Source organism: Ciconia boyciana, chromosome 4 (assembly GCF_034638445.1).
Source record: "Ciconia boyciana chromosome 4, ASM3463844v1, whole genome shotgun sequence".
NCBI classification, from domain to species: Eukaryota; Metazoa; Chordata; class Aves; order Ciconiiformes; family Ciconiidae; genus Ciconia; species Ciconia boyciana.
The window spans coordinates 5428163-5454138 of NC_132937.1; the positions used below are offsets into that span (position 1 = coordinate 5428163).

At 45.3% G+C, this 25976-nt stretch overlaps 1 protein-coding gene across 8 annotated transcripts in view; it reads left to right on the forward strand.

Annotated features, from left to right (window-relative positions):
* LOC140650550 (polycomb group RING finger protein 3-like) overlaps positions 1-25976 on the forward strand; it is a 187929-nt gene that overhangs the window by 108166 nt on the left and 53787 nt on the right. For all 8 annotated transcript variants that reach the window (XM_072859013.1, XM_072859015.1, XM_072859016.1 and 5 more), the window contains one exon: positions 5213-5293. In XM_072859013.1, coding sequence (XP_072715114.1) covers positions 5213-5293 — 81 coding nt within the window. The remainder of the gene's footprint in view (positions 1-5212; positions 5294-25976) is intronic.

Sequence of the window (25976 nt, forward strand, 5' to 3'; positions counted from 1 at the left end):
TAAGGATGCTGGTCATCTTCCCTTTTTTTCTCCCCCTCCAATACAATGGAGATATAGCTCTTACTGGTTCTTGGCTTTATACAGAGTTGGCAGTGCAGCTCGGTGCATTGTTCCATGACCAATTTTAAAACATACCAAAAGGCTTGGTTATGTGTTTTCCACTGTCGTGGTTTAACCCCAGCCAGCAACTAAGCACCACACAGCCGCTCGCTCACTCCCCCCTGGTGGGATGGGGGAGAGAATCGGAAGAGCAAAAGTAAGAAAACTCGAGGGTTGAGATAAAGACAGTTTAATAGGGAAAGCAAAAGCCGCGCATGCAAGCAAAGCAAAACAAGGAATTAATTCACTACTTCCCATGGGCAGGCAGGTGTTCAGCCATCTCCAGGAAAGCAGGGCTCCATCACGCGTAATGGTTACTTGGGAAGACAAACGCCATCACTCTGAATGTCCCCCCCTTCCTTCTTCTTCCCCAGCTTTATATACTGAGCATGACGTCATATGGTATGGAATAGCCCTTTGGTCAGTTGGGGTCAGCTGTCCCAGCTGTATCCCCTCCCAACTTCTTGTGCACCTGGCAGAGTATGGGAAGCTGAGAAGTCCTTGATTTAGTATAAGCTCTACTTAGCAATAACTAAAACATCTCTGTGTTATCAACACTGTTTTCAGCACAAATCCAAAACATAGCCCCATACTAGCTACTATAAAGAAAATTAACTCTATCCCAGCCAAAACCAGCACATCCACCTGTGTTAAAACTGACTCCTGCAAGATGCTTTGTTTGGTGGTCCTAAATGAAGGGATACACTGCCCTAGCAGAGATGTTTCACTCAATGCAGAGAATGGATTATAACACTTGGACACTACTGAAAGACTGATTTAATAGAAAGCAGCATATATACTTTCTTCTGCTTCTCTACTCTGAGTGAAACTCAGCCTTGTGTAGTATCAGCTGGTGCTACCTTCCCTGCAGGGAGTACATAATTGGACTGTTCGTGGGAAGAAATCATGGTGGAGGGTAAGGGAAGAAAGAGGCTTTTCTATCCTCTGCAAGTTCTGTCATTGCAGATTCTAAAACTAGAACACATAATGGCAGGCATGTGAAAACACAGCCTCTGTTCCCCTTTTGTTGGTATTAGTCACAGTCCCCCTCCATCCAGTCTGATTCTCAAACTGCCATCTCTCAATCTTGAAAACTTCCAAGGATGGTGATGCCATGACCTCTTTGGGCAACTTGTTCTGGTGCTTAATTATCCTTGTAGAGATTTTTTTTTCTCCTTATATCCAGTCAGAACTTCCTCTGTTTCCATTGATGACCATTGTCTCTCATTCTCCCACCATGCACCTCAGTAAAGAGCCTAGCTCTATCTTCTCTATAGGCTTCTCTTAGGTATTGGAAGGTTGTAACTAGGTCCCCTTTAAGCCTTCTCTTCTCCAAGATAAATAGGCCCAGTTCCCTCAACCTCTCCTTGTGGGCCTGTGTTCAAGCACCAAGACCATCTTGGTGACCCTCCTCTGAACTTGCTCAAGTTTATCAACATTTTTCTTGTACTGGAGGGGCCAAAACTGGATGCAGCATTCCAGATGTGGTCTAATGAATGCTGAGGAAAGGGGAATAATCACTTAGAATCACAGAATCATAAAATGGAAGGTTGGAAGGGACCTTTAAAGATCATCTAGTCCAACCCCCCAGCCATGGGCAGGGACATCTTTCACTAGATCAGGTTGCTCAAAGACCATTCCAACCTGACCTTGAACACTTCCAGTAATGGGGCATCCACAACTTCTCTGGACAACCTGTTCCAGTGTCTCACCACCCTCATCGTAAATAATTTATTCCTTATATCCAATCGAAAACTACCCTCTTTCAGTTTAAAACTGTTGCCCCTTGTCCTGTCACTACAGGCCTTGGTAAAAAGTGTCTCTCCGTCTTTCTTATAAGCCCCCTTTATATATTGATAGGCCGCAATAAGGTCTCCCCAGAGCCTTCTCTTCTCCAGGCTGAACAACCCCAACTCTCTCAGCCTTTCTTCAGAGGAGAGGTGTTCCAGCCCTCTGACCATTTTTGTGGCCCTCCTCTGGACCCGCTCTAACAGGTCCATGTCTTTCCTGTGCTGGGGACCCCAGAGCTGGATGCAGTACTCCAGGTGGGGTCTCATGAGAGTGGAGTATAGAGGGGGAGAATGACCTCCCTCGCCCTGCTGGCCATGCTTCCTTTCATGCAGCCCAGGATACGATTGGCTTTCTGGGCTGCAGGCGCACATTGCCGGCTCATGTCCAATTTTTCATTCACCAGTATCCCCAAGTCCTTCTCTGCAGGGCTGCTCTCAATTCATTCATCTCCCAGTCTGTACTGATATTGGGAATTGCCCTAACGCAGGTGCAGGACCCTGCACTTGGCCTTGTTGAACTTCATGAGGTTCGCAGGGGCCCACTCCTCAAGCCTGTCAAGGTCCCTCTGGATGGCATCCCTTCCCTCTAGGGAATCAACTGCATCACTCAGCTTGGTGTCATCTGCAAACTTGCTGAGGATGCACTCAATCCCACTGTCTACATCGTTGATGAAGATATTAAATAGTATTGGTCCCAGTATGGACCTCTGAGGGACACCACTCATTGCTGGTTTCCACTTGGACATTGTTCCATTGACTTCCTTCAGTTTACTGGCTGTGCTTCTGTTGATACATCCCAGTATCCTGTTAGGCTTCATCACTACCAGAGCACACTGCTGACTCATGTTCAACTTGCTTTCAACCAGGACCCCCAGGTCCTTTTCAGCAGAGCTGCTACCCACCTTGTAATGTCTCGTGACTTTGCCGTTGTTCTTGTTGAATTTCATGAGATTCTTGTCATCTCATCCTTCTAGCCCGTCTAGGTCCCTCTGAATGGCAGCCCCGTCCTCAAGTGTGTCAGCTGCACTCCCCCGTTTGGTGTCATCCACAAGCTTGATGAGGTGGATTCTGTCTCCTCCTCCAGGTCACTGATAAAGACATTCAACAGCACAGGTCCCAGGATAGACCCCTGCAATACTCCGCATGTCACTGGCCTCTGTATAGAGTACAACCCATTAACCACTACCCTCTGAGCCTGACAATCCACCTGGGTCTTCACCCATCAGGTAGTCCACCCATCTAGATCATAATGTCCCAATTTGGATACAAGGATGCTGTGCAAGATGGTGCTGAAAGCCTTGCTTAAGTCAAGGTTGACAACATCCACTGTTCTCTCCTCATCCATGGATCTAGTCATTTCATTAAAGAAGGCAGTCAGGTTGGTCAAGCATGATTTTTTCCGTTGGTGATTGGGAATAGCCAGCATGGATTTACCTTTGCCTTTATGTGCCCAGAAATGGCTTCCAAGAGGACTCACTTCATGACTTTCCCAGGGATCACCAAAGTGAGGCTGACTGGCCTCTAGTTCCCCAGATAGTCCTTCTTGCCCTTTTTGAAGATGGGTACAACATTTCTCTAGTCATCGGGTACCTTCCCTGATCTCTGTCACCTTTCAGTGATGATAGTGTGGCCTCGCAATGACATCAGCAAACTCTTGTGGCACCCTTGGATGCATCCCATCTGGTCCCATGGACTAGTATGGGTTGAGATTTCTCAATAGATCCCTGACTCGATCCTCCTCTGCTACTGGCTGTTCGTCTCCTCCTTGAACCCTGTCTCTAGGCACAAAAAGGCCTGGGAGACCTTGTTGGTGAAAACCAAGGCAAAGAAGGCACTGAGTACCTCAACCTTATCTGCAGACATTGTCACTAAATTGTCCACCCCATGCAGCAGTGGGCTCACATTTTCCTTGTTTATTCTTTTATTGATAATGTAGCAGTAGAAGTTCTTCTTGTTGCCCTTGATGTCCTTTGCCAGTTTCAGCTCCAGCTGAGCTTTGGCTTTCCCCAAACCATCCCTGTATACCCGGGCAATGTTTCTATATTCCTCCTTTGTAGTCTGTCCTCACTTCCACCTCCTGTATATGTCCTTTTTCTCATGAGCTCCCTGTTTAGCCAAGCTGGTCTCCTGATACATCTACTCATTTTTCTGAGTATTGGGATGGACTGTTCTTGTGCTTGGAGGACGTTGTCCTTAAAGACTTGTCATCTCTTGAGCTCCTTTGCCCTTCAGAGCTGCCTCTCATGGGATCCCACTTACCAGCTTCCTGAAAAAGCAAATTTCTGCTCTACTGAAGCCCAGGATCTGTACTCTGCTACTTGATTTCCTTGCTCCCTTCAGGGTCTTGAACTTCACTATTTCATGGTTGTTACAACCAAGGCTGCCATTGATTATGATGTCCCTAGAAAGTTCTTCCTTTTTGGTGAGTAGTAGATCCAGCTGTATGTCACCTATGGTTGGCCCATCTAGCATCTGTGTTAAAATTCCTAACACCTTTCAGAAACCTGGATTGCTTTCTTACTAATTACACCTTTTGCTTTTGTGTTTAAACTCACTATTCCACTGCAGCAATCTCTGGTTTTGCAACCTACTTGGCTCTTATTGAAATGTAAGAATGTTCATTCAACAGTACTTGTGTTTCAGGAGTCCTCCCGCCCCCTTTAAGGGCACATGGCATTTTTGTGGAAACAGTGTATTGGTATGTCCAGTGAAAAATATGTTTTGAGGAGGAAGGCCCTAAGGATGTGAACACTTGGTTGAATGCTATAGACAAATCCTGGTTTGAGTTATTGTCTGTCAGCTAAGCCATGTTAGTGGACTGCATGCACATTCTTAGCTTTCTCGGGTTGTGGTAAAGTACCATTAGCATATGTCACTTCCATGGTGACTTACCCTTTCAGTACACATCACCTTGCAGTCAAATAGGCTAAGATCATGTGCATGATCATCTGTTGCAATTCAGCTGATGGCTGGTCACATGATCTCACATTTGCTTATGAGTCCATACCATTGCTGTTTCCAATATCAAAATCTTTCAAAGCTGACATAGAAAAGTAAAAACAACTATAAAGTGTCTTCAAAAAAAGCCCTAAACACTGATGTATAAGCAGGGGATAGCCTTTTAAAATGTATTTTCAAAGTAGAAAGTTACTTGCTGGGTACTGTGTAAACAATTTTCATAGCATGTCAAAGGACAAAGCTGTCTTTACATGAGAATTGAGTTCTGTTTCTTTGATCTTTTTATTGGGCCTTATCAGAAGTGTATTGTTTCAAAGCCATGTTCTGTGTCTCAGTGAATTAATTATTTCTTCTTTTTACATCAGCTGGATATATTATGCAATGAAGAGATTCTTGGCAAGGACCACACGCTCAAGTTTGTAGTTGTTACTAGATGGAGATTTAAGGTATGACACATCTGCTTTTCATCAAAATTTTCATGTTCCATGTAAATCATTAGCTGACTAAAGAACAAAGTTCATAAAGCATACATCATGCAGGCCTATACTGCAATAACTTCAAAATGGTTAAAATATATATTTTAAAATGTCTAATAAACTATCTTTAAAAATAGATATTTTTCTTAATTCAAAAGAGAAAAATGGGGGGAAATTTAAAATGTGCCACTAAGGAAAAGGGGAAGTTGATGGCAGATGTCAATTTGATAGTAATTAAAAATGTATAAAGTAAAGGAGGCTGAAGCCATTGAGAGGGACATTTTTCTCAGCCATGTCAGTCAGATACAACTAATATTACTCTGTGTAGACTGTGAAACTGGTTACAATGCAGAAGAGACAAATATTCAATACATTCGTATTCTGTAGTTTGGAAGAGAGAGGCTGAATATACTCATTAAAGGAGACAGATGAATTAACTTTGCTCCCCACTTCAGTTCAAGAGACTTGTAGCAATATTTAGTAGGCATAAACAAGGCTGGGGAAAGCAGCTGAGTGGGTCTCTAGGTTACTGATGTTAGTTTCTTTAAACAAAACCAAACCAAACCCCCACAGAACAAAACTTAGAGCTGAATAGTAAATGATGGGGGATTCATATTGAGCATAAATTATCACTGGTGATTTATGGCCACCCAAATAAAATGGCTGTAAGTATCATGAAATGTCAAGTTGAACATCTAGGATATGAGTCACATCCAGAGAATCAGGGTGTGTGCAGTTTGGGAGTGGTAACTTTGAAGAGGGGTTAGTGTTCATAATGGACATGCAACACAAGCTCCCAGGATAATGCTGTGGTAGAAAGATGTAATACCTTTGGATGCATAAATAGAAGGGATGAATGAGAATAGGTAGGCAATTTCCATCTGTCTATGAAGAAATAATTAATTTCAGATTGGGAAATAGAAGGTAGGAGACTGTGGTCAGTTATGACATATTCATGAATGACCTGGAAAAGAGGTTAAATAGTGAGGTGACACTGGCACCAATAAAGTTATTCCAGACAGTAAAGATAAATGTTGGTGATGAAAGGTTGCAGGAGGCCTTTACAGTACTGGATGACCAGGTGATAAAATGGCACCTAAAGTTCAATATGGGTAAATGTAGAGATGCATGCTGGGGAAAACATGTATCTGAAGTTTATATATAAAAATTGTGGGCTCTGAGTTGACTGCCATCAAACAGAAATCAGGTTTTGGGGTTACACATAAAGATATCGGCTCAGTAATGGTCCAAGAAAAACCCAAATGAAATGCAAGAAATTATTAGGAAAAGAATAGAGCGCTAAACAAGAGCACTGCTGCGCCTCTGTATAAATCCACTATTTACCTGTATCATGAAGATTTGTACAGTCATGAGTGGCATGGAAAAGGCAGCAACTGTAAACTGTCTTATTCGGTGAAAGAGATTAAGGGTATCAAGTGAAACTCGTAGGTATGAGGTTTAGAATGAACAAAAGGAAGTGATTTTGTTGTAAATTCCATTTACCCTGATAGGGATTGAGTTGGGGGAGACACAGATCACAACCAATATTCATTAATAACAGCTTTTATAAAGCTCTTATTAATAGAATCAAGCTATTATTAATAGCAGATAACTTTATACAGTATGTTAATTTATTCCCTCACACACTCGGTCATAGTTACCCAGTTGGAGAAACAGCAGGGAGACCAACCCCAGCTGTGTACTCAGAAGCAGAGTGTCATACTGACATGCCAGTGGCTTCTAGGTAGGTGTTCAAACAGTCCTTTATGACACTTCTCTCCCCGTTGATACCTAAGTTAAACTTATGGTATTGTCAATTTTCATTCAGTTTACATAATCACAGAATGTTTCATTAGCTGTATAATCATTATAAGCATAAACATTTTGATTCTATACTATTTTATGATTATCACAATTAATAAAACTATCCATTCAGATATGATTAACCATACAACAGGGTGTCTTAAGAGATATACTAATATTTCCTTAAGCCTTATCCCTTAAAACTTTTTACCTAATATCTCCCCATAACATGTGACAATGATGAAATGTTTCTCATTCCTCATATAATTGTTTAGTTAACCAATATGTTCTCTTTTATCATGAGTAAGATTACATTTACAGTAGATCTTTCCCAATTCTATTAAACATACATTTTACAATATCTTGTTAGGTATCCTAATATAATTGTCACCTAATGTAGCCCCAGTACATGAATAGTGATATTCCTGGTCACTACTGAAAAAGTTAACACATGATTTTAATGATCAAACCAGTTTCATCTAGCTTTCACTGTTGATATTAGTGGCTTGATCTGACCCAAAGTTCTCAGCTAGCCTCGCCCTGCTTTTGCCCTTCTTATCTTCTTGCAGGTTCTCTCATAACTTAGTGATTTTCTCAGATATGTGTCCCAAGGTTATGCAGCTGTGTAGCATCAGAGCTGGGCTTTGGATCCTTGGAACACAGGCAACTAAACAGTTGGGGGAGGGGAGAAGGAGAAATAGCAGAGGAGAAATTACAGAGTTGTTCACATAATCAGTCGTCACATTCACATATAGACTTCTACCATTCTCTTTCTTTTTTTGCTCTTACAGAAATGCTGGGTTTAGTGATTAAGTTCTGATTATTAGATATAAGTAACCTCCAATACCTGGCATAGATAAGTATCTCACTTCAGTGTTACTTCTATTCTGGTTCAACCATAATATTTCACTATTCATTATATTTTATCCTCTTTCAGACCTTGATATATACACGTGTAACCTACAATTCTCTCAACCTTTACGTACTGTTAGTATTCCATTCCCCCTCTGTTTCAAACCTTTCTTTCTCTTTCCTTTCTTCTTTGATACCTCTCCCAAATTCCTTTTATATTTACACATTTGCTTAAAAGAACATTACTGAAATCAACAATTCTGTCACTAGGTCTGGCTGCTTCTATTCAAATTGCTTCTTTGAGTATTATCCTGTAAACAAATAAAACTACCAAGGTTGTAAGGTTATTATAACTTTAGAGCATTTTTCCAAAGCTTTAACTGTGATCCCCCAGCCTGGGTGGACCCAAATCCTGAGTTGTAACAATTAAATCTGTTAGAGCTCTAAAAGGAGTCTTAATTCAAGTGTCTTAAACTGTTGTTATTACATTAAATAGTTAGCCCAAGCTAAGCAAGACAAAGACGGGTTAGGTCACAGATTAGCTATCCAGCCATGCAAAACTTTATTGTAAGAATTACTGGCTACGCCAGTCAAACAGACAAAAATAAAGCTCCAAACAAGCAAAATATGACAAGTGAGGCCTATATCGAATTTGTGGCCTTGTTAACAACAGCAATGCCATGTTTCCTGAAGGGAATGAGACACGGACTCCGGTGCTGGTGGTAAATCGAAGACCCTTTATTGAACTATTACATGGCTTATATACTTTCTAATTGTTTTTACATGCGCTACTGAGAGAACTCTTATTGGTTTATATGTCTTGTTCACGCGTCCTTCATGCGTTCCTTCAGCTAATACAATTGGCTATCTTTTTGCAACTTTGCAGCTCCTTTCTTCACAACAAAAAATCACGCGCTCGCCTATCTCTCTCCAATCCCATCCACTCCTGCTCCTGACACACAGCCTCCTTCCCTCAGGCATAACCCAGACCCTCAGTACTTCAATCTTGTTAACCCTTTCACTCCTGCTATGCCTAATTCCTCCTCAATTCCCCCTTTTTGTTTTTCAACAACATATATTTTTTGCACCATTTTCTGCAGCATTCCTTGGACACGTGACAATAAACAGGGTAAAAGCAGCAAGATACATAAAAATATACCGATAACCAATAACCCAGTTTTTAATAATGATTTAAGCCACCCACTTATCTCAATCCGCAAAGCAGGCGCTAACATTACTGGTGGTAGAATTACATTTATCTGCAGTTAGCACTCCACTTGCTTCTTTTTGTATTAACCCTACCTCATCTATAGGCAATCCTACAAGACATGTATGGAATGGTTGTTCCGGTTGTTCCCTAGATACACAAAAAGCAGTTTGATTCAGCATTCGCGCTAAAGACACCCATTCTATCAAAAGCAAAGGATCATTATTGGTTGCTCTGTAACTTTTATCACGCAGCATTTCATTGCTTTATAGTTATCTTGTTGTTCCTTCTTTTGCATTCTTTTGTTCTCTTTTTTCCTCTTGGTCCCTCACCCACAACCTTAGTTCAGAGACGTGTTTATTAAGTCAAGGTCATCGGCGTACTGATCTCCTATATTTCCCCCTTTTTTTGTTTCTATGAGCCAGACTGATTGCATCAATTTACCGACTACACAGGTGGTAAAGGGGTTTCCAGCACTCGCCATGGATAGGCACATGTGCTCCTGCCCTGTCATGTTGGCGAGCGTTACCCATATGTTGTTCCGGGGTTGGACGGAGACCCATGGCTCGCTGAGTCCGATGATGATGCTTCTAACCAAGGTCGAACTCCCCGTGCTGGTACCCATCAGGGCCCTTGACCTGTGGAGACACAAGCGTATCCTCGACCCCAGGTTATTAATTGATACGGTCCCTCCCAGCACCCTGTATTTAGATTTTTCATCATTACCATTGCTTTTTCCCGCGATATTGGTGTTAACCCTGATTCCATTGCCTTATAATGCTTAACTATAGGTGGAATATCTTCATGTTGAAAAGGTAACGATAGATGATTCATTACATACAGAGCTTTCCCCAACCTGTTTTGCGGCGATTCCTGAGCTTCCCCCTTTTTTTGTTTTTGTAAAAGAGTTTTCAAGGTGCGGTGTGTGCGCTCTATAATAGCTTGTCCTGTGGGGGAATGGGGTATGCCAGTCTTATGGTTGATGCCCCATGTGTGGAAAAACCTGCGCGTCGCGTGACTAACGTATGCAGGGCCATTGTCTGTTTTTATCTCCCTCGGAATACCGAGCGCCGCAAAAGCAGCATGGAAGCGGCCTTGGACATGTCGACTGTTTTCGCCCGTCATTGCGGTAGCCCATACCGCATGGGAGTAGGTATCGATGGACACGTGAACATATTTATGTCGACCAAACTCAGGTATATGTGTCACATCAGTCTGCCAGAGTTGAAGAGAAAAAACCTCTAGGGTTTGTCATAAAAGATGGTCCAGATGGTTGTTGTTGACAGTCTGGGCACGTTTGAACTATGAGTTTTGCATCCCCCACAGATATCGCGAATTGCTTTGCTAAAACTTTGGCAGATTGGTGGAAAAATTGGTGTGACAACTGAGCTTGGGTAAGGGTGTGTGGTACAGGAGTGTGTAATGCCATATTTGTTAGGTAGTCAGCTCGTGCATTTCCTTCTGTCAAAAACCCTGGTAAGTTTGTGTGGCTTCTAATGTGAATCACAGAATAGGGATGTCTTCTCTGCTCTATTAAAAATAATAATTCCTTAAATTTCAAAAACAGAGCTTCATTTGGTACATGTTTTAACTGCGGTCTTTCAATGCGCTGGACTACCCCTACAGCATACTGCGAGTCTGATACAATATTTAAAGGAGTCAAAGGCCATTTTTTAAAGGCCATAGTAATGGCGTGCAACTCAGCTAACTGAGGTGAACCCTCAATTCGTTCTATTTGATGTTGCCATTGACCTTTTTCTTTCCATGTAATTACCGCTTTTCCTGTCTTCCCTGACCCATCAGTAAATACTGTGGTGCCCGTAACGGGTTGCCACTGATATAGTGGCCTATTTTCGATTTTTACATTATTATAAAAGGTAAACATTTTATGAGGGGGGTGATGAGTATCCATTTGCCCATCAAACCCTGCTAAAGCCATTTGAAGTTCCAGGCTATTTTGCAAACACCAATTTAGGTAATTTTTTACAACCGGAAGGACAATAAGTCCAGGTTCTTCCCCAGTCATTTGGACAATTCGTTCTCTGCCTCTTTTGATTAGGGCAGCAAACAGCTCAATGCGAGTAACAAGAGTCTTTGTAGGTTGATACAGCAAAAACACCCATTCTAACACTATAAGGGGGTCTCTTTCCTGGGTCTCCCATTGTCCAATAATTGCTAAAGGTTGTTGTTCTTGATTACAAAGGTATAACTGCACGGGTAGATTTTCAACTCGTCGGTGACATTGCTGCAGGGAGAGTCTTTCATTCACTGTTCCGTTACCGTGGCGACATCCAGTCCGGCGCTCCCTCTGGTCTTGGCGGAGAGGGTATCCATGGTGATGATGTCTGTGGCGTTGTTGTCGCTGCAGCCGGTGTCGAACTTCCGGCCATCATTGCCTTTGGGCGGAAGTCCGGCGTGGACCGCCCTTCCGGCCCGAGGGGCGGTGGAACTTGTGTCATTGCGTGTTTCCGTCCCGTGCTCCGCTTCCCGTTTCCTTGCCGCGTTGGCAGAGGTTGTCCTTCCGCATTGTATTTTGAATGACAGTGGTTGGCCCAGTGCCATCCCTTTCCGCATCGTGGACATAAGGTAGGAGGATTAGAACCAGCGCCCCGGCCAACAGCTGACCCTCGCTGCGGGCAGTTAGCAGCTAGATGCCCTACGGCATTGGCACCGATAACATCGCTTGTCTCCAACAGCACCCCGCCCGATATTGAGGGCAGCGGCAAACGCCCCGGCCAACGCAGCAGTGTGATGTTCAGGAGATCCAACTCGATTGCACGCTTCGATCATCTGTACTAACGTAGAGTTAACAGGCAGTGCGTGCAATAATTTTTTGCAGTCCGTATTTGCATTTTCCACTGCAAGTTTCAGCATTAGGGCTTCTTTCGCTTCACGATTCTCAATTTGTTTATCTAGCGCATCCCTCAGTCTATCAATGAATTGCATATACGGTTCTTGGAGCCCCTGTCGTATACTAGTAAACGATTGTTCTGGCTTTCCAACTTCGGGCAATCACAGCATAGCCTGGAAAGCTAATGCTGCAGACTGTCGGAGAACATTCGGATCCAATCTAGCTTGCACTCGAGGATCCAGCAAAGGGTCGGTGCCCATCAACTGGGGAATTCCCGCCCCGGCAAGGGGATTGCCGTCTTGCCACCCAAGATTACTCAGGGCTGCCACCTCGCAGGATTCTTTCCATTTTTGCTCCCAAAACAATCGCTGGGCTGGGGTTAAAATCATTGCGGCCACTTGCCGCGAGTCATACGGGGTTAGCAAATGTCCTGTCATAACATTCTCTAACAATGACTGAGTGAACGGTGCGTTTAAGCCGTACACAATGACAGTCTTTCTCAATTCCTTAATTAGTTCCCACTGGAAGGGGGTCCACTCATTCGGCCCATTGTCTTGTACACACACCGGAAACACAAACCCCGCAGCTTCCCCATCCTTCAGTGCCTCCCTACGGAGTCGCTCCCACCGATCTCGGGGGTTGAAAGCCTGTTCTGCTATTGGGGTGGGTTGTGCTTCTGATGCATGTATTGGACGCGCGGGGGGGGGGGCGGCTTCAACAGGGGGAGGGCGGGAGGGGGTGACTCCCCCAAGTCTATAAGAACATCTGTTTCCTGGGGATTGCTCGCGATCGGTTCACTATCCCCTGCTTGTGCCGCCTGAGCGACTACATTCTGCACTTTCTTTTCTGCTTGCCATGATCGCAGGGTCTCGGTTACTAAACGCCAGGTGGTCATAACTTCAGTGGCGGTGGTGTCCCCCCTGGACGCTGCCTCCCAAATCTTCTCCTCCGCCTGTTCCCACGTTTTCACATCAAACACCGCAGATACTGTAGAGGGAGCCCCTTGCTTTTGCAAAAACTTCAGTAATAACTTTATCTTATAGGGATCATACTTCACACCTCTTCTTAATAGGAGCTGCATCAATAACTTCAGTATGGCCTCTTCCTCGGCTGATATATTAGCTCCCATGGTCACTGCCCAGCCGCTCACCTGTTTCTTAAGGTGATGTCCCGGGATTAAAGCCGCAGACCTGCTGCCGGCTTGATTCGTTCAGCTGGGGTTCCCTCCGGACGCCACTTGCAGCGCTGCTACCTCTGAATCAGGGTCACCATTTGAAGGGAATGAGATACGGACTCCGGTGCTGGTGGTAAATCGAAGACCCTTTATTGAACTATTACATGGCTTATATACTTTCTAATTGTTTTTACATGCGCTACTGAGAGAACTCTTATTGGTTTATATGTCTTGTCCACGCGTCCTTCATACGTTCCTTCAACTAATACAATTGGCTATCTTTTTGCAACTTTGCAGCTCCTTTCTTCACAACAAAAAATCACGCGCTCGCCTATCTCTCTCCAATCCCATCCACTCCTGCTCCTGACACACAGCCTCCTTCCCTCAGGCATAACCCAAACTCTCTGTACTTCAATCTTGTTAACCCTTTCACTCCTGCTATGCCTAATTCCTCTTCAGAAACCTACCCTCTTTCAGTTTAAAACTGTTGCCCCTTGTCCTGTCACTACAGGCCCTGGCAAAAAGTAGCATCAATTGCATGATGTGTACAAGGGACCCTCCCTTTGAACATCCAGCCCAGCACTGGCAGTCGGGGTGCCAGGAGGAGCTGTGCTTCAGTACCAATCACTTCCAAAGCAGCTCGAACCCCTTCATATGCTGCCAATATCTCTTTTTCAGTTGGAGTATAGCGGGCCTCGGATCCTCTGTATCCCCGACTCCAAAACCCTAGGGGTCGACCTCGAGTCTCCCCTGGTGCTTTCTGCCAGAGGCTCCAGGTAGGGCCATTCTCCCTGGCTGCGGTGTAGAGCACATTTTTTACATCTTGCCCTGCCTGGACTGGCCCAAGGGCTACTGCATGAACTATCTCCCGTTTAATTTGGTCAAAGGCTTGTTGTTGCTCAGGGCCCCATTTGAAATCGTTCTTCTTCCGGGTCACTTGGTAGAGAGGGCTTACGATCAGACTGTAGTTTGGAATATGCCTTCTCCAAAAACCCACAACGCCTAAGAAAGCTTGTGTTTCCTTTTTGCTAGTTGGTGGGGACATGGCTGTTATTTTGTTGATCACATCCATTGGGCTCTGACGACGTCCATCTTGCCATTTTATTCCTAAAAACTGGATCTCCTGTGCAGGTCCCTTGACCTTTACTTTGTTTTATGGCAAAACCGGCTTTCAGGAGGATCTGGACTATTTTCTTCCCTTTCTCAAAAACTTCCTCTGCTGTATTGCCCCACACGATGATGTCATCAATGTATTGCAGATGTTCTGGAGCTTCACCCTGTTCCAGTGCTGTCTGGATCAGCCCATGGCAAATGGTAGGGCTGTGTTTCCACCCCTGGGGCAGTCGATTCCAAGTGTACTGAACACCCCTCCAAGTGAAAGCAAACTGTGGCCCGCACTCTGCTGCTAAAGGGATTGAGAAAAATGCATTAGCGATATCAGTTGTGCCATAGCACTTGGCTGCTTTTGACTCCAGTTCGTATTGAAGTTCCAGCATGTCTGGCACGGCAGCACTCAGCGGCGGCGTGACTTCATTCAGGCCATGATAGTCTACTGTTAGTCGCCACTCTCCATTAGACTTTCTCACTGGCCATATAGGACTGTTAAAAGGTAAACGAGTCTTACTGATCACTCCTTGGCTTTCCAGTCAACGAATCAGCTTATGGATGGGAATCAGGGAGTCTCGGTTGGTGCGATGTTGTCGTCGGTGCACCATTGTAGTAGCAATTGGCACCTGTTGTTCTTCGACCCTCAGCAACCCCACAACAGAAGGGTCCTCCGAAAGACCGGGCAGGGTGGACAGCTGTTTAATTTCCTCCGTCTCCAAGGCAGCTATACCAAAAGCCCACCGGTACCCTTTTGGGTCCTTGAAATACCCTCTCCTGAGGTAGTCTAGGCCAAGGATGCACGGAGCCTCTGGGCCAGTCACAATGGGGTGCTTTTGCCACTCATTCCCAGTTAGGCTCACTTCAGCCTCCAATACAGTTAGCTGTTGGGATCCCCTGTCACTCCACAAATACAGATGGGTTCTGCCCCTATATAGCTTGATGGCATTAGGGTACACTGTGCACTGGTGTCTACAAGAGCTTTATACTCCTGTGGGTCTGATGTGCCAGGCCATCGAAACCACACAGTCCAGTAAACCCGGTTGTCCCTTTCCTCCACCTGGCTGGAGGCAGGGCCCCTCTAATTCTGGTCATAGTATCCATTGCCCATTTCTTGTACATATGAGTCAAGAGTTCCTCCAGGAGTCTGGGATTCTGTCTGGGGAACTGTCCATTGGAAACCGGAGCAGCAATTTTCCTGGAAGAACCCCCTTTGGTGATTGTTTTTCCTTGCAACTCACGTACCCGTGCCTCTAGGGTCGAGGTAGGTTTTCCATCCCACTTCCTCATGTCCTCTCCGCGGTCACGCAGGTAAAACCATAGGGTGCCCCGTGGTGTGTACCCTCTATATTGTCTTTCTTGAGTAGAAATATGCTGACTCCTAATAGCTGAGATACTTGTCCGTACAGGTTGGGAGTAGGACTTATCCTCTTTGACTTGCTGGACCTCCCACGACAGTTTCTCCACAGCTGAGGCAAGGGAGGAAGAGATACTTTCTTCGTATTCCTGGAGGTGGCTAGCTGCTTCATCCACCACTGGTCCCTCTTCATCTTTCCAGGTCAGTATTGCCAATGAGCTGGCATATGATGCTGGTGCGTTCCGTACCAAATTCCACCACGTGGGTCATGTGCACTGGACTTCATGTGGATCTTTGGATAACTGCTCATTGCCCAGGTCACCATAAATCACCTCCAGCACAACTAATTCCCTCAGGTACTGGATACCTCTCTCCATGGTGATCCACTTGCCTGGGCGATATACAACATCTTCCTTGAAGGGATATCTTTCCTTCATAGCTGACAGGAGTCGCCTCCAGAGGCTGAGGGCTGGTGCCCCTTTTCCAATCACTTTGTCAATGCCCCCTTCCCTAGAAAAGGATCCCAGCTGTTTGGCTTCCTTACCCTCTAATTCCAGGCTACTGGCCCCATTATCCCAGCATTGGAGCAGCCAGGTGAGAATGTGCTCACCTGGACAACGGCTGAAATCTTTTCAGATATCTCGAAGCTCACTCAGGGATAGGGATTGGGTCGTTATCATCTCATTTATGGGTTCTGCCTCTTTCCTCCTCCTGTTCTCATGATGGCCCTGATTCATCTTCATCCCTTACTAAACGAGCTGATTTTCTTGTGTATTTCTTCTTGTGTATAGGGGTGACTGATACCAGCACGGGTTGGTTCTCTGGTTCAGCTGCAGTGCCTGCCGCTGGGGTTGGAGTAGTTGTGGTACCCGTTGCTTTGTCGTCAGATCCAGAGACCTCCTCTTCCCCTTGAGGGTTCTGAATAGTGTTGAACAGGGCTTGGTAGACATGGGCCAGGCCCCAGAACATTGCAGTGATTTGTGTCTCCCTAGAATTGCCAGGGTGACAGCATACTTTTTCCAAATATTCTACTAGGTTTTCAGGATTCTGCACTTGTTCAGGGGTGAAGTTCCAAAACACTGGACGTGCCCACCGTCCTAGGCGTTTGCCCATGCTATCCCACATACCCTGCCACTCATAACTATCCAGCCTTGGGGCAGATCTCTGGATAGTATTCTTAAGTATTTGCTTAACTTCAAACAAGGCCTGACACACATTCAGGAGACATAGCAATAGGAACATGCTGGTTTGAATATCCCAAGGATATTCAAAATTCTCAAGAGCTGTTGTAGTTAGCCTGGAGAGGGAGGGGAAGATGGAGGAAGGTGTCTCCCCATAGGTTGGCTCTCCAAGGAGAAGTGGTAAAAGTCTAACTATCAATAATTCCCGACAGATGGCTCCCGAAGCACAGAGGTGATGGCAGTGCTGAGTACAAGGACAAGATCAATTTCATGAACAAGAATTTTATCATAGCATAAGCCAGTGTTACACAACACATCAAAGTGATAGTCTTAATCCATCTCCCAGAAGTGATAAACAGTATACAAATACTGATACACAACATATACGGCAAGTAAGGTGTTACATAACACAGCTCTGAGAACCAGTACATCGACATTGTGACCAGTGACTACTAAACTAATATAATAAGCACTTATAACAAATTTGCTTTGACACACTCTGGTCAGATCTGTTATTATCTCAACCCTTCGAGCCCCACGTTGGGCGCCAAAACAGACTGTCTTGGTTTAATCTCGGGTGTCAACTAAGCACCACGCAGCCACTTGCTCACCCTCCCCCCCTGGTGGGATGGGGGAGAGAATCAGAAAAGCATAAGTAAGAAAACTCGTGGGTTGAGATAAAACAATAATAATAAATTGTAATGAAAATGAAAATAATGAGAGAGAGGGAGAGGAACAAAACCCAGGGGAAAAAAAAAAACAACAAGTGATGCAACCGCTCACTACCTGCCGACTGATGCCCAGCCAGTCCCCGAGCAGCGATCGCTTCCCCCCCGGCCAACTCCCCCCAGTTTATATACTGAGCATGACGTCATATGGTATGGAATAGCCCTTTGGTCAGTTTGGGTCAGCTGTCTTGGTTGTGCCCCCTCCCAGCTTCTTGTGCGCCTGGCAGAGCATGGGAAGCTGAGAAGTCCTTGACCAGTGTAAACATTACTTAGCAACAACTAAAACATCAGCACGTTATCAATATTATTCTCATACTAAAATCCAAAACACAGCACTATACCAGCTACTAGGAAGAAAATTAACTCTATCCCAGGTGAAACCAGGACAGCAGTGTTCACCCCTGTTCTGGACTCTCATGAGAGAATGCTAACTTCTTGTCTTGCATTAAAAAAACATTTGCTATAGATGAGAACTACAGTTTGCCAATCTATCAAGTTACTAAGAGCAGTCCTAGCAGTTTGGGTACTCCTGTAAATAAAATAAAATACATGTTAAAATCATAGCACTCACTCGGCCCTGAACTTGTTTGTATTAAGGGTTAGTAAGTATCCTTGCCCAGTCACCAATACCTGGTCTAGATAAAAAAAAAGTAGTGTTCTTCATTCTTAGCTTCCATAATGCATCATTGTCTTCTTGCATTCAGAGCATGTAGCATATGGTGATGTAGGACCAATTTGGCTTTTTTTTATTTTCCCCTCTCAAGAAGATAAGCGGCCACTCTTTCCTTCCATCTGAATTACAACATTGCTGTGTTTTCTGCAAGTAAGGGGAGATATTTGATAATCTCTTTTAGAAAACATCTTAATTGATCATGAGCTTGTGTTGTGATGTGTTTTCAGAATGCTCTGGTGATAAACCTGTAATTCAGTTTCTTTAACCACAATATAAACGATCAGTTTCTTCAACCACAATATAAATGAGGATATTTTTTTATGAAGGAATGGATTCTTTTGCAGCAGATGCATCTTCAAGTCCATTCTCCTTTACAGCTAAGGGATTTTCTATTTTCTGTGTGAAGTTTTTTGTTGTTGGTACCAACACAAAGGCATTTAATGCCACTCTACTTTGCTTCCAGCATCGCAGTGTTTAACATTTCTTTGAATTTTCTCTGAATGCAGTAAAAAAAAGTACCCGAAGGAGGTGCTGAGAGACTGTTTAGTTGCATTGCATTCTGGTTTTTGCCTATCACTGTCATGAATTTTCATTGTACTATAGTGTTTGTAATTTACTTAAGGAATATAAAAGCAAAATTAATAATTGCAGGCTATGACTTTGATGGAGGAAGATAAAGAAGCGGTATTCATTGTTTGTCTTTATAACATCTGGATATTTCCTGTGTGAATTAACTTTAAAAAAATTGCCTTCTTTTGTCAAGCTAAATGTTCATGTGATTATCCTCTGTTTAGAAAGTGATGGAAAAATATTTTTTCCTTTTATTTTGGAAAATATATGATTTTGGAGATATGACAGATTTCCATCTGAAGAGTTTTTGAAAATTCAGTGAAATGGAGAGCAGATACTTTTAAATAGATTTTGAGAATAATACTGCTTGCTGTAGATCTTCAAACCCAAATCTTCTTTTTAATAGACCAGTCATTTTCTTCTGTCATTCTCATTTTTGCACATGTGGTGGGTTGACCCAAGCTAGCAGCTAAGCACCAAACAGCCGCTTGCTCAGTTCCCCCCACCAGCAGGAGAGGGGAGAGAAAAGAAGAGCAAAAGCAAGAAAACTCATGCATTGAGATAAAGATAATATAATAAGCTAAGGAAAGAGGAAGAAGAAAGAAAAAATGAAAAAAAGATGATGCAAAGGCAATCATTCACCACCTCCTACAAGTAGACCGATGCCCAGAGTCCCTGAGCAATGGCTACTTACTCCAAACCCCCCTCCCCTCCGATTTTATTACTTCTGCATGACGTTATATGGCATGGAATATCACTTTGGTCAGTTCAGGTCAGCTGTTCTGGTTGTGTCCCCTCCCAACTTCTTGCACACCCCAACCTATGCGCTGTGGGGCAGAGTGAGAAATGGAGAAGGCCTTGACACTGTTCAGCAATAGCTAAAACATTGGTGTGTTATCAACACTGTTTTGGTCACAAATCCAAAACAGCACTGCGCTGCCACAACTGTATTCCTCCTGAATAAGCTCTGCTACCCATTATGAGCTCCAAGCTGCTGTGGATGACACTGGGTGTGTTGTGATTGTCAGAGGCGGCTTTGGAGAGATTGCAGATGCCAGCGAGCTGAAGTCCTGGGCAATCCCCTTTGTGCTGGTGGTTAGCACCATACAGGCTGCTATGAAGAAAATTAACTCCATCCCAGCCAGACCCAGTACAGCAGATAATTGATTTTTCTGGTCTTTTTGCCACCACATTGTATAAGGACTGCTTGAACTTTGGGCTGTTTTTACTTTGCTGTGGTAAGCTAGTCCTTTCGTAGAGGATGTTACATGGGTGTTACCTGAAGTTCTTTTTTCACAGAATCATAGAATTGTTTAGGTTGGAAAAGACCTTTAAGATCATCAAGTCCAACCATTAACCTAGCACTGCCAAATCCACCACTAAACTATGTCCTTAAGCACCACATCTACACGTCTTTTAAATACCTTCAGGGATGGTGACTCAACCACTTCCCTGGACAGCCTGTTCCAATGCTTGACAACCCTTTCGGTGAAGAAATTTTTCCTAATATCCAATCTAAACCTCCCCTGGCGCAACTTGAGGCCATTTCCTCTTGTCCTATTGCTTGTTACTTGGGAGAAGAGACCGACACCCACCTTGCTACAACCTCCTTTCAGGTAGTTGTAGAGAGTGATAGGGTCTCCCCTCAGCCTCCTTTTCTCCAGGCTAAACAACCCCAGTTCCCTCAGCCGCTCCTCATAAGACTTCTGCTCTAGACCCTTCACCAGCTTCGTTGCTCTTCTTTGGATATGCTCCAGCACCTCAATGTCCTTCTTGTAGTGAGGGGCCCAAAACGGAACACAGTATTCGAGGTGCAGCCTCACCAGGGCCAAGTACAGGGGCACGATCGCTTCCCTAGTCCTGCTGGCCACACTATTTCTGATACAAGCCAGGATGCTGTTGGCCTTCTTGGCCGCCTGGGCACACTGCCGGCTCATATTTAGCCGGTTGTAAACCAGCACCCCCAGGTCCTTTTCTGCCTGGCAGCTTTCCAGCCACTCTTCCATGAAACGCTACAGGCTTGGGGGGTTATTGTGACCCAAGTGCAGGACCCGACACTTGGCCTTGTTAAACCTCATACAATTGACCTCGGCCCATCGATCCAGCCTGTCCAGATCCCTCTGTACAGCCTTCCTACTCTCAAGCAGATCAACACTCCTGCACAACTTGGTGTCATCTGCAAACTTACCGAGGGTGCACTCTGCCCCATTCCTCAAGTCATTAAGGAAGATGTTAAACAGTATTGGCCCCAGTAGAGAATCATAGAATGGTACAGGTTGGAAGGGACCTTTAAAGATCACCTAGTCCAACCCCCCTGCCATGGGCAGGGACATCTTTCACTAGATCAGGTTGCTCAAAGCCCCCTCCAACCTGACCTTGAACACTTCCAATGATGGGACATCCACAACGTCTCTGGACAACCTGTTCCAGTGTGTCACCACCCTCATAGTGAAGAATTTCTTCCTTATGTCCAATCGAAACCTACCCTCTTTCAGTTTAAAACTGTTGCCCCTTGTCCTGTCACTACAGGCCCTGGCAAAAAGTGTCTCTCCGTCTTTCTTATAAGCCCCCTTTATATATTGATAGGCCGCAATAAGGTCTCCCCGGAGCCTTCTCTTCTCCAGGCTGAACAACCCCAACTCTCTCAGCCTTTCTTCAGAGGAGAGGTGTTCCAGCCCTCTGAACATTTTCATGGCCCTCCTCTGGACCCGCTCTAACAGGTCCATGTCTTTCCTGTGCTGGGGACCCCAGAGCTGGATGCAGTACTCCAGGTGGGGTCTCATGAGAGTGGAGTATAGAGGGGCAGAATGACCTCCCTCGACGTGCTGGCCATGCTTCCTTTCATGCAGCCCAGGATACGATTGGCTTTCTGGGCTGCAAGCGCACATTGCCGGCTCATGTCCAATTTTTCATCCGCTGGTATATCCCCAAGTCCTTCTCTGCAGGGCTGCTCTCAATCCCTTCATCCCCCAGTCTGTATTGATATTGAGGATTGCCCCAACCCAGGTGCAGGACCTTGCACTTGGCCTTGTTGAACTTCATGAGGTTCGCACGATCCCACTCCTCAAGCCTGTCAAGGTCCCTCTGGATGGCATCCCTTCCCTCTAGGGAATCAACTGCATCACTCAGCTTGGTGTCATCTGCAAACTTGCTGAGGATGCACTCAATCCCACTGTCTATGTCATTGATTAAGATATTAAATAGTACTGATCCCAGTACGGACCCCTGAGGACACCACTCGTTGCTGGTTTCCACTTCGACATGGAGTCGTTGACTAGAACTCTTTGGACGTGGCCATACAGCCAGTTCCTTATCCACCTAACAGTCCATCCGTCAAACCCATATCTCTCCAATTTAGAGGCAAGAATGTTGTGGGGGACTGTATCAAAGGCCTTACAGAAGTCCAGGTAGATGACATCCGTAGCTCTTCCCTTGTCCACTGATGCAGTCACTCCATCGTAGAAGGCCACTAGATTAGTCAGGCCCTTTTTCCAGTCACTTTTTCCAGTCACTGGGGACTTCGCCTGACTGCCATGACTTTTCAGATATGATGGAGTGTGGCTTGGCAACTACATCTGCCAGTTCCCTCAGGACCCTGGGGTGCATCTCCTCGAGTCCAATGGACTTGTGTATCTTCAGGTTCCTCAGGTGGTCTCGAACCTGAACTTCTCCTACGAAGGGAGGGACTTCGTTCCCCCAGTCCCTGCCTTGAGGTTCAGGGACTTGAGAGATGTGGGAAGAGAGATTACCACTGAAAACTGGGGAAAAAAAATTGTTGAGTACCTCAGCCTTCTCCATGTTGGTTGTCACCAGTTCTCCTGTCTTATTTATCAGGGTGCTTACATTTTCTTTAATCTTCCTTTTCTGGCCGACTTACCTGTAAAAGCCCTTCTTATTCTTCGCATCCCTTGCCAAATTCAGCTCCAACTGCGCCTTAGCTTTCCTGATCCCATCCCTATGTATCTGGGCAGTGTCCTTATATTCTTCCCAGGATACATGTCCCTGGTTCCACTGCCTACGCATTTCCTTCTTACACTTTATCTGACAGTAGCCTACCATCATTCTCCAGGATTTTTATCAGCCTTTTTAACAGGCCATAATAGACAATTATATTGTCAGGCCCCTGAGGGCACTAATAGGTCTTAATGGTCCTGACCAGCCTTACTTGGGGCCTCCACACCCTCTGCCCAGGAGCCCCAGTTCAGCTCAGACCTGGGCCTTCAGTCCTTGCCTGAGTTATGTCATAGGAGTACTGGACTCCAGCTCAGCCACAGCTGTGCTTGGCCATAGACCCCACTGATCTGGACCCTGACCTGCAGACTGATTTCCTAGTTTGACCTTGGCCTTACCTTGTCACTGTGGACCTACTCAGTGATCACTGTCTGACCCTGGTTACTCTCATCAGATCTGATCCTGACACTAACCTGCAGATTGACTTCCTGACTTGATCTTGGACTTGCCTCATCACCATGAACTTGCCTGATGATCTGGACTCTTAGTTGAACCTGTTTACCATCCCTGGGTCTACCCTGCTCACCTTGCTCAGGTACTGTGAGGGCTCTGGCCAGCAAGGCCCCTGCCCTGCTGGCCTTGTTATCGCATTTGGCTCCTCATCCCTTAGGGAGCAGATGGCCCTCACTGCACCCTGACATATGTGGGTTTATAATTTCCCACAAAACACCTCGTTCTAAATACTCCTTAATGATTTCTCCCAGAGCAGTCCTAGCTTTTTTAGGATATGGATATTGTATAAGGGGGATGAACTGAGGGTCCCACTGCTTCAACTTGGTCATTTCTTTTTTCCACACTGCAGGATTTTTTTCTGCCATACTCCTGGGACCTCTTCTTTCCAGAATTCTTTATCTATTTCAGTTAAAGTTTGTACTTGTTCTCTTGAATCTTTATATCAGCCTTTCCCTGCTTCCTGTATTCCTTTATATTTCTACAAAATATCACTATAAAAATTAAGATTCCATGTTCCATTATCCAGTCAATTCCTAAAATAAGAGGTTCTTTGCTATTATTTACAACCTTATACTTGATATCAACAGCTCACTGCCCTATTATTAGATTCATAATATAATATTTAGGGCCTTTTCCTTCCATCCTATTGAAGGAGGCTACCTTCATATTTTCTTGTTGAATAGATTCTTTAAGAAAAGTTTTAGACAAACTGATTCATGCTCCTGTGTCCAGGAAAACACCGTATTTTTTTTCTCTACTTCATACAAAGTACTGGGGTTCCCCTGCCGAGGATCCCAATGTATTCAGCACACAGGCACCCATTCGTATGGGTAACACTGGGCCCAAAGCAGACTTCACAGAATCATAGAATCGTTTAGGTTGGAAAAGACCTTTAAGATCATCAAGTCCAACCGTTAACCTAGCACTGCCAAATCCACCACTAAACTATGTCCCTAAGCACCACATCTACATGTCTTTTAAATACCTTCAGGGATGGTGACTCAACCACTTCCCTGAGCAGCCTGTTCCAATGCTTGACCACCCTTTCGGTGAAGAAACTTTTCCTAATATCCAGTCTAAACCTCCAATGGCGCAACTTGAGGCCATTTCCTCTCATCCTATCCCTTGTTACCTGGGAGAAGAGACCGACCCCACCTCTCTACAACCTCCTTTCAGGTAGTTGTAGAGAGCAATAAGGTCTCCCCTGAGCCTCCTTTTCTCCAGGCTAAACAACCCCAGTTCCCTCAGCCGCTCCTCATAAGACTTCTGCTCTAGACCCTTCACCAGCTTCGTTGCTCTTCTTTGGATATGCTCCAGCACCTCAATGTCTCTCTTGTAGTGGGGGGCCCAAAACGGAACACAGTATTCGAGGTGCAGCCTCACCAGGGCCAAGTACAGGGGCACGATCACTTCCCTAGTCCTGCTGGCCACACTATTTTTGATACAAGCCAGGATGCCATTGGCTTTCTTGGCCACCTGGGCACACTGCTGGCTCATATTCAGCTGGCTGCCAACCAACACCCCAGGTCCTTTTCTGCCTGGCAGCTTTCCAGCCACTCTTCCCCAAGCCTGTAGCGTTGCATGGGGTTATTGTGACCCACGTGCAGGACCTGGTACTTAGCCTTGTTGAACCTCATACAATTGGCGTCGGCCCATCGATCCAGCCTGTCCAGATCCCTCTGTACAGCCTTCCTCCCCTCAAGCAGATCAACACTCCCGCACAACTTGGTGTCATCTGCAAACTTACTGAGGGCGCACTCAATCCCCTCGTCCCCTCCCCATTGATAAAGATATTAAACAGAACTGGCCCCGATACTGAGCCCTGGTGAGCACCACTTGTGACCGGCCGCCAACTGGATTTAACTCCATTCACCACCACTCTTTGGGCCCGGCCATCCAGCCAGTTTTTTACCCAGGGAAGAGTACACCCGTCCAAGCCATGAGCAGCCAGTTTCTCCAGGAGAATGCTGCGGGAAACGGTGTCAAAGGCTTTACTGAAGTCTAGGTAGACAACATCCACAGCCTTTCCCTCATCCACTAAGCGGGTCACCTTGTCGTAGAAGGAGATCAGGTTAGTCCAGCAGGACCTGCCTTTCATAAACCCATGCTGACTGGGCCTGATCACCTGGTTGTCCTGTACGTGCCGTGTGATGGCACTCAAGATGATCCGCTCCATAATCTTCCCTGGCACCGAGGTCAGGCTGACAGGCCTGTAGTTCCCCGGGTCCTCCTTCCAGCCCTTCTTGTAGATGGGCGTCACATTTGCTAGCCTCCAGTCAACTGGGACCTCCCCGGTTAGCCAGGACTGCTGATAAAGGATTGAAAGTGGCTTGGTGAGCACTTTTGCCAGCTCCCTCAGTACTCTTGGGTGGATCCCATCCGGCCCCATAGACTTGTGTGTGTCTAAGAAGTGGTGTAGCAGGTCGCTAACCATTTCCCCTTGGATTATGGGTGCTTCATTCTGCTCCCCGTCCCTGTCTTCCAGCTCAGGGGGCTGGGTGCCCTGAGAACAACTGGTCTTACCAGTAAAGACTGAGGCAAAGAAGGCATTAAGTACCTCGGCCTTTTCCTCATCTGTTGTCACTGTGTTTCCCCCCACGTCCAATAAAGGATGGAGATTCTCCTTAGCCCTCCTTTCATTGTTAATCTATTTATAGAAACATTTTTTATTGTCTTTTACGGCAGTAGC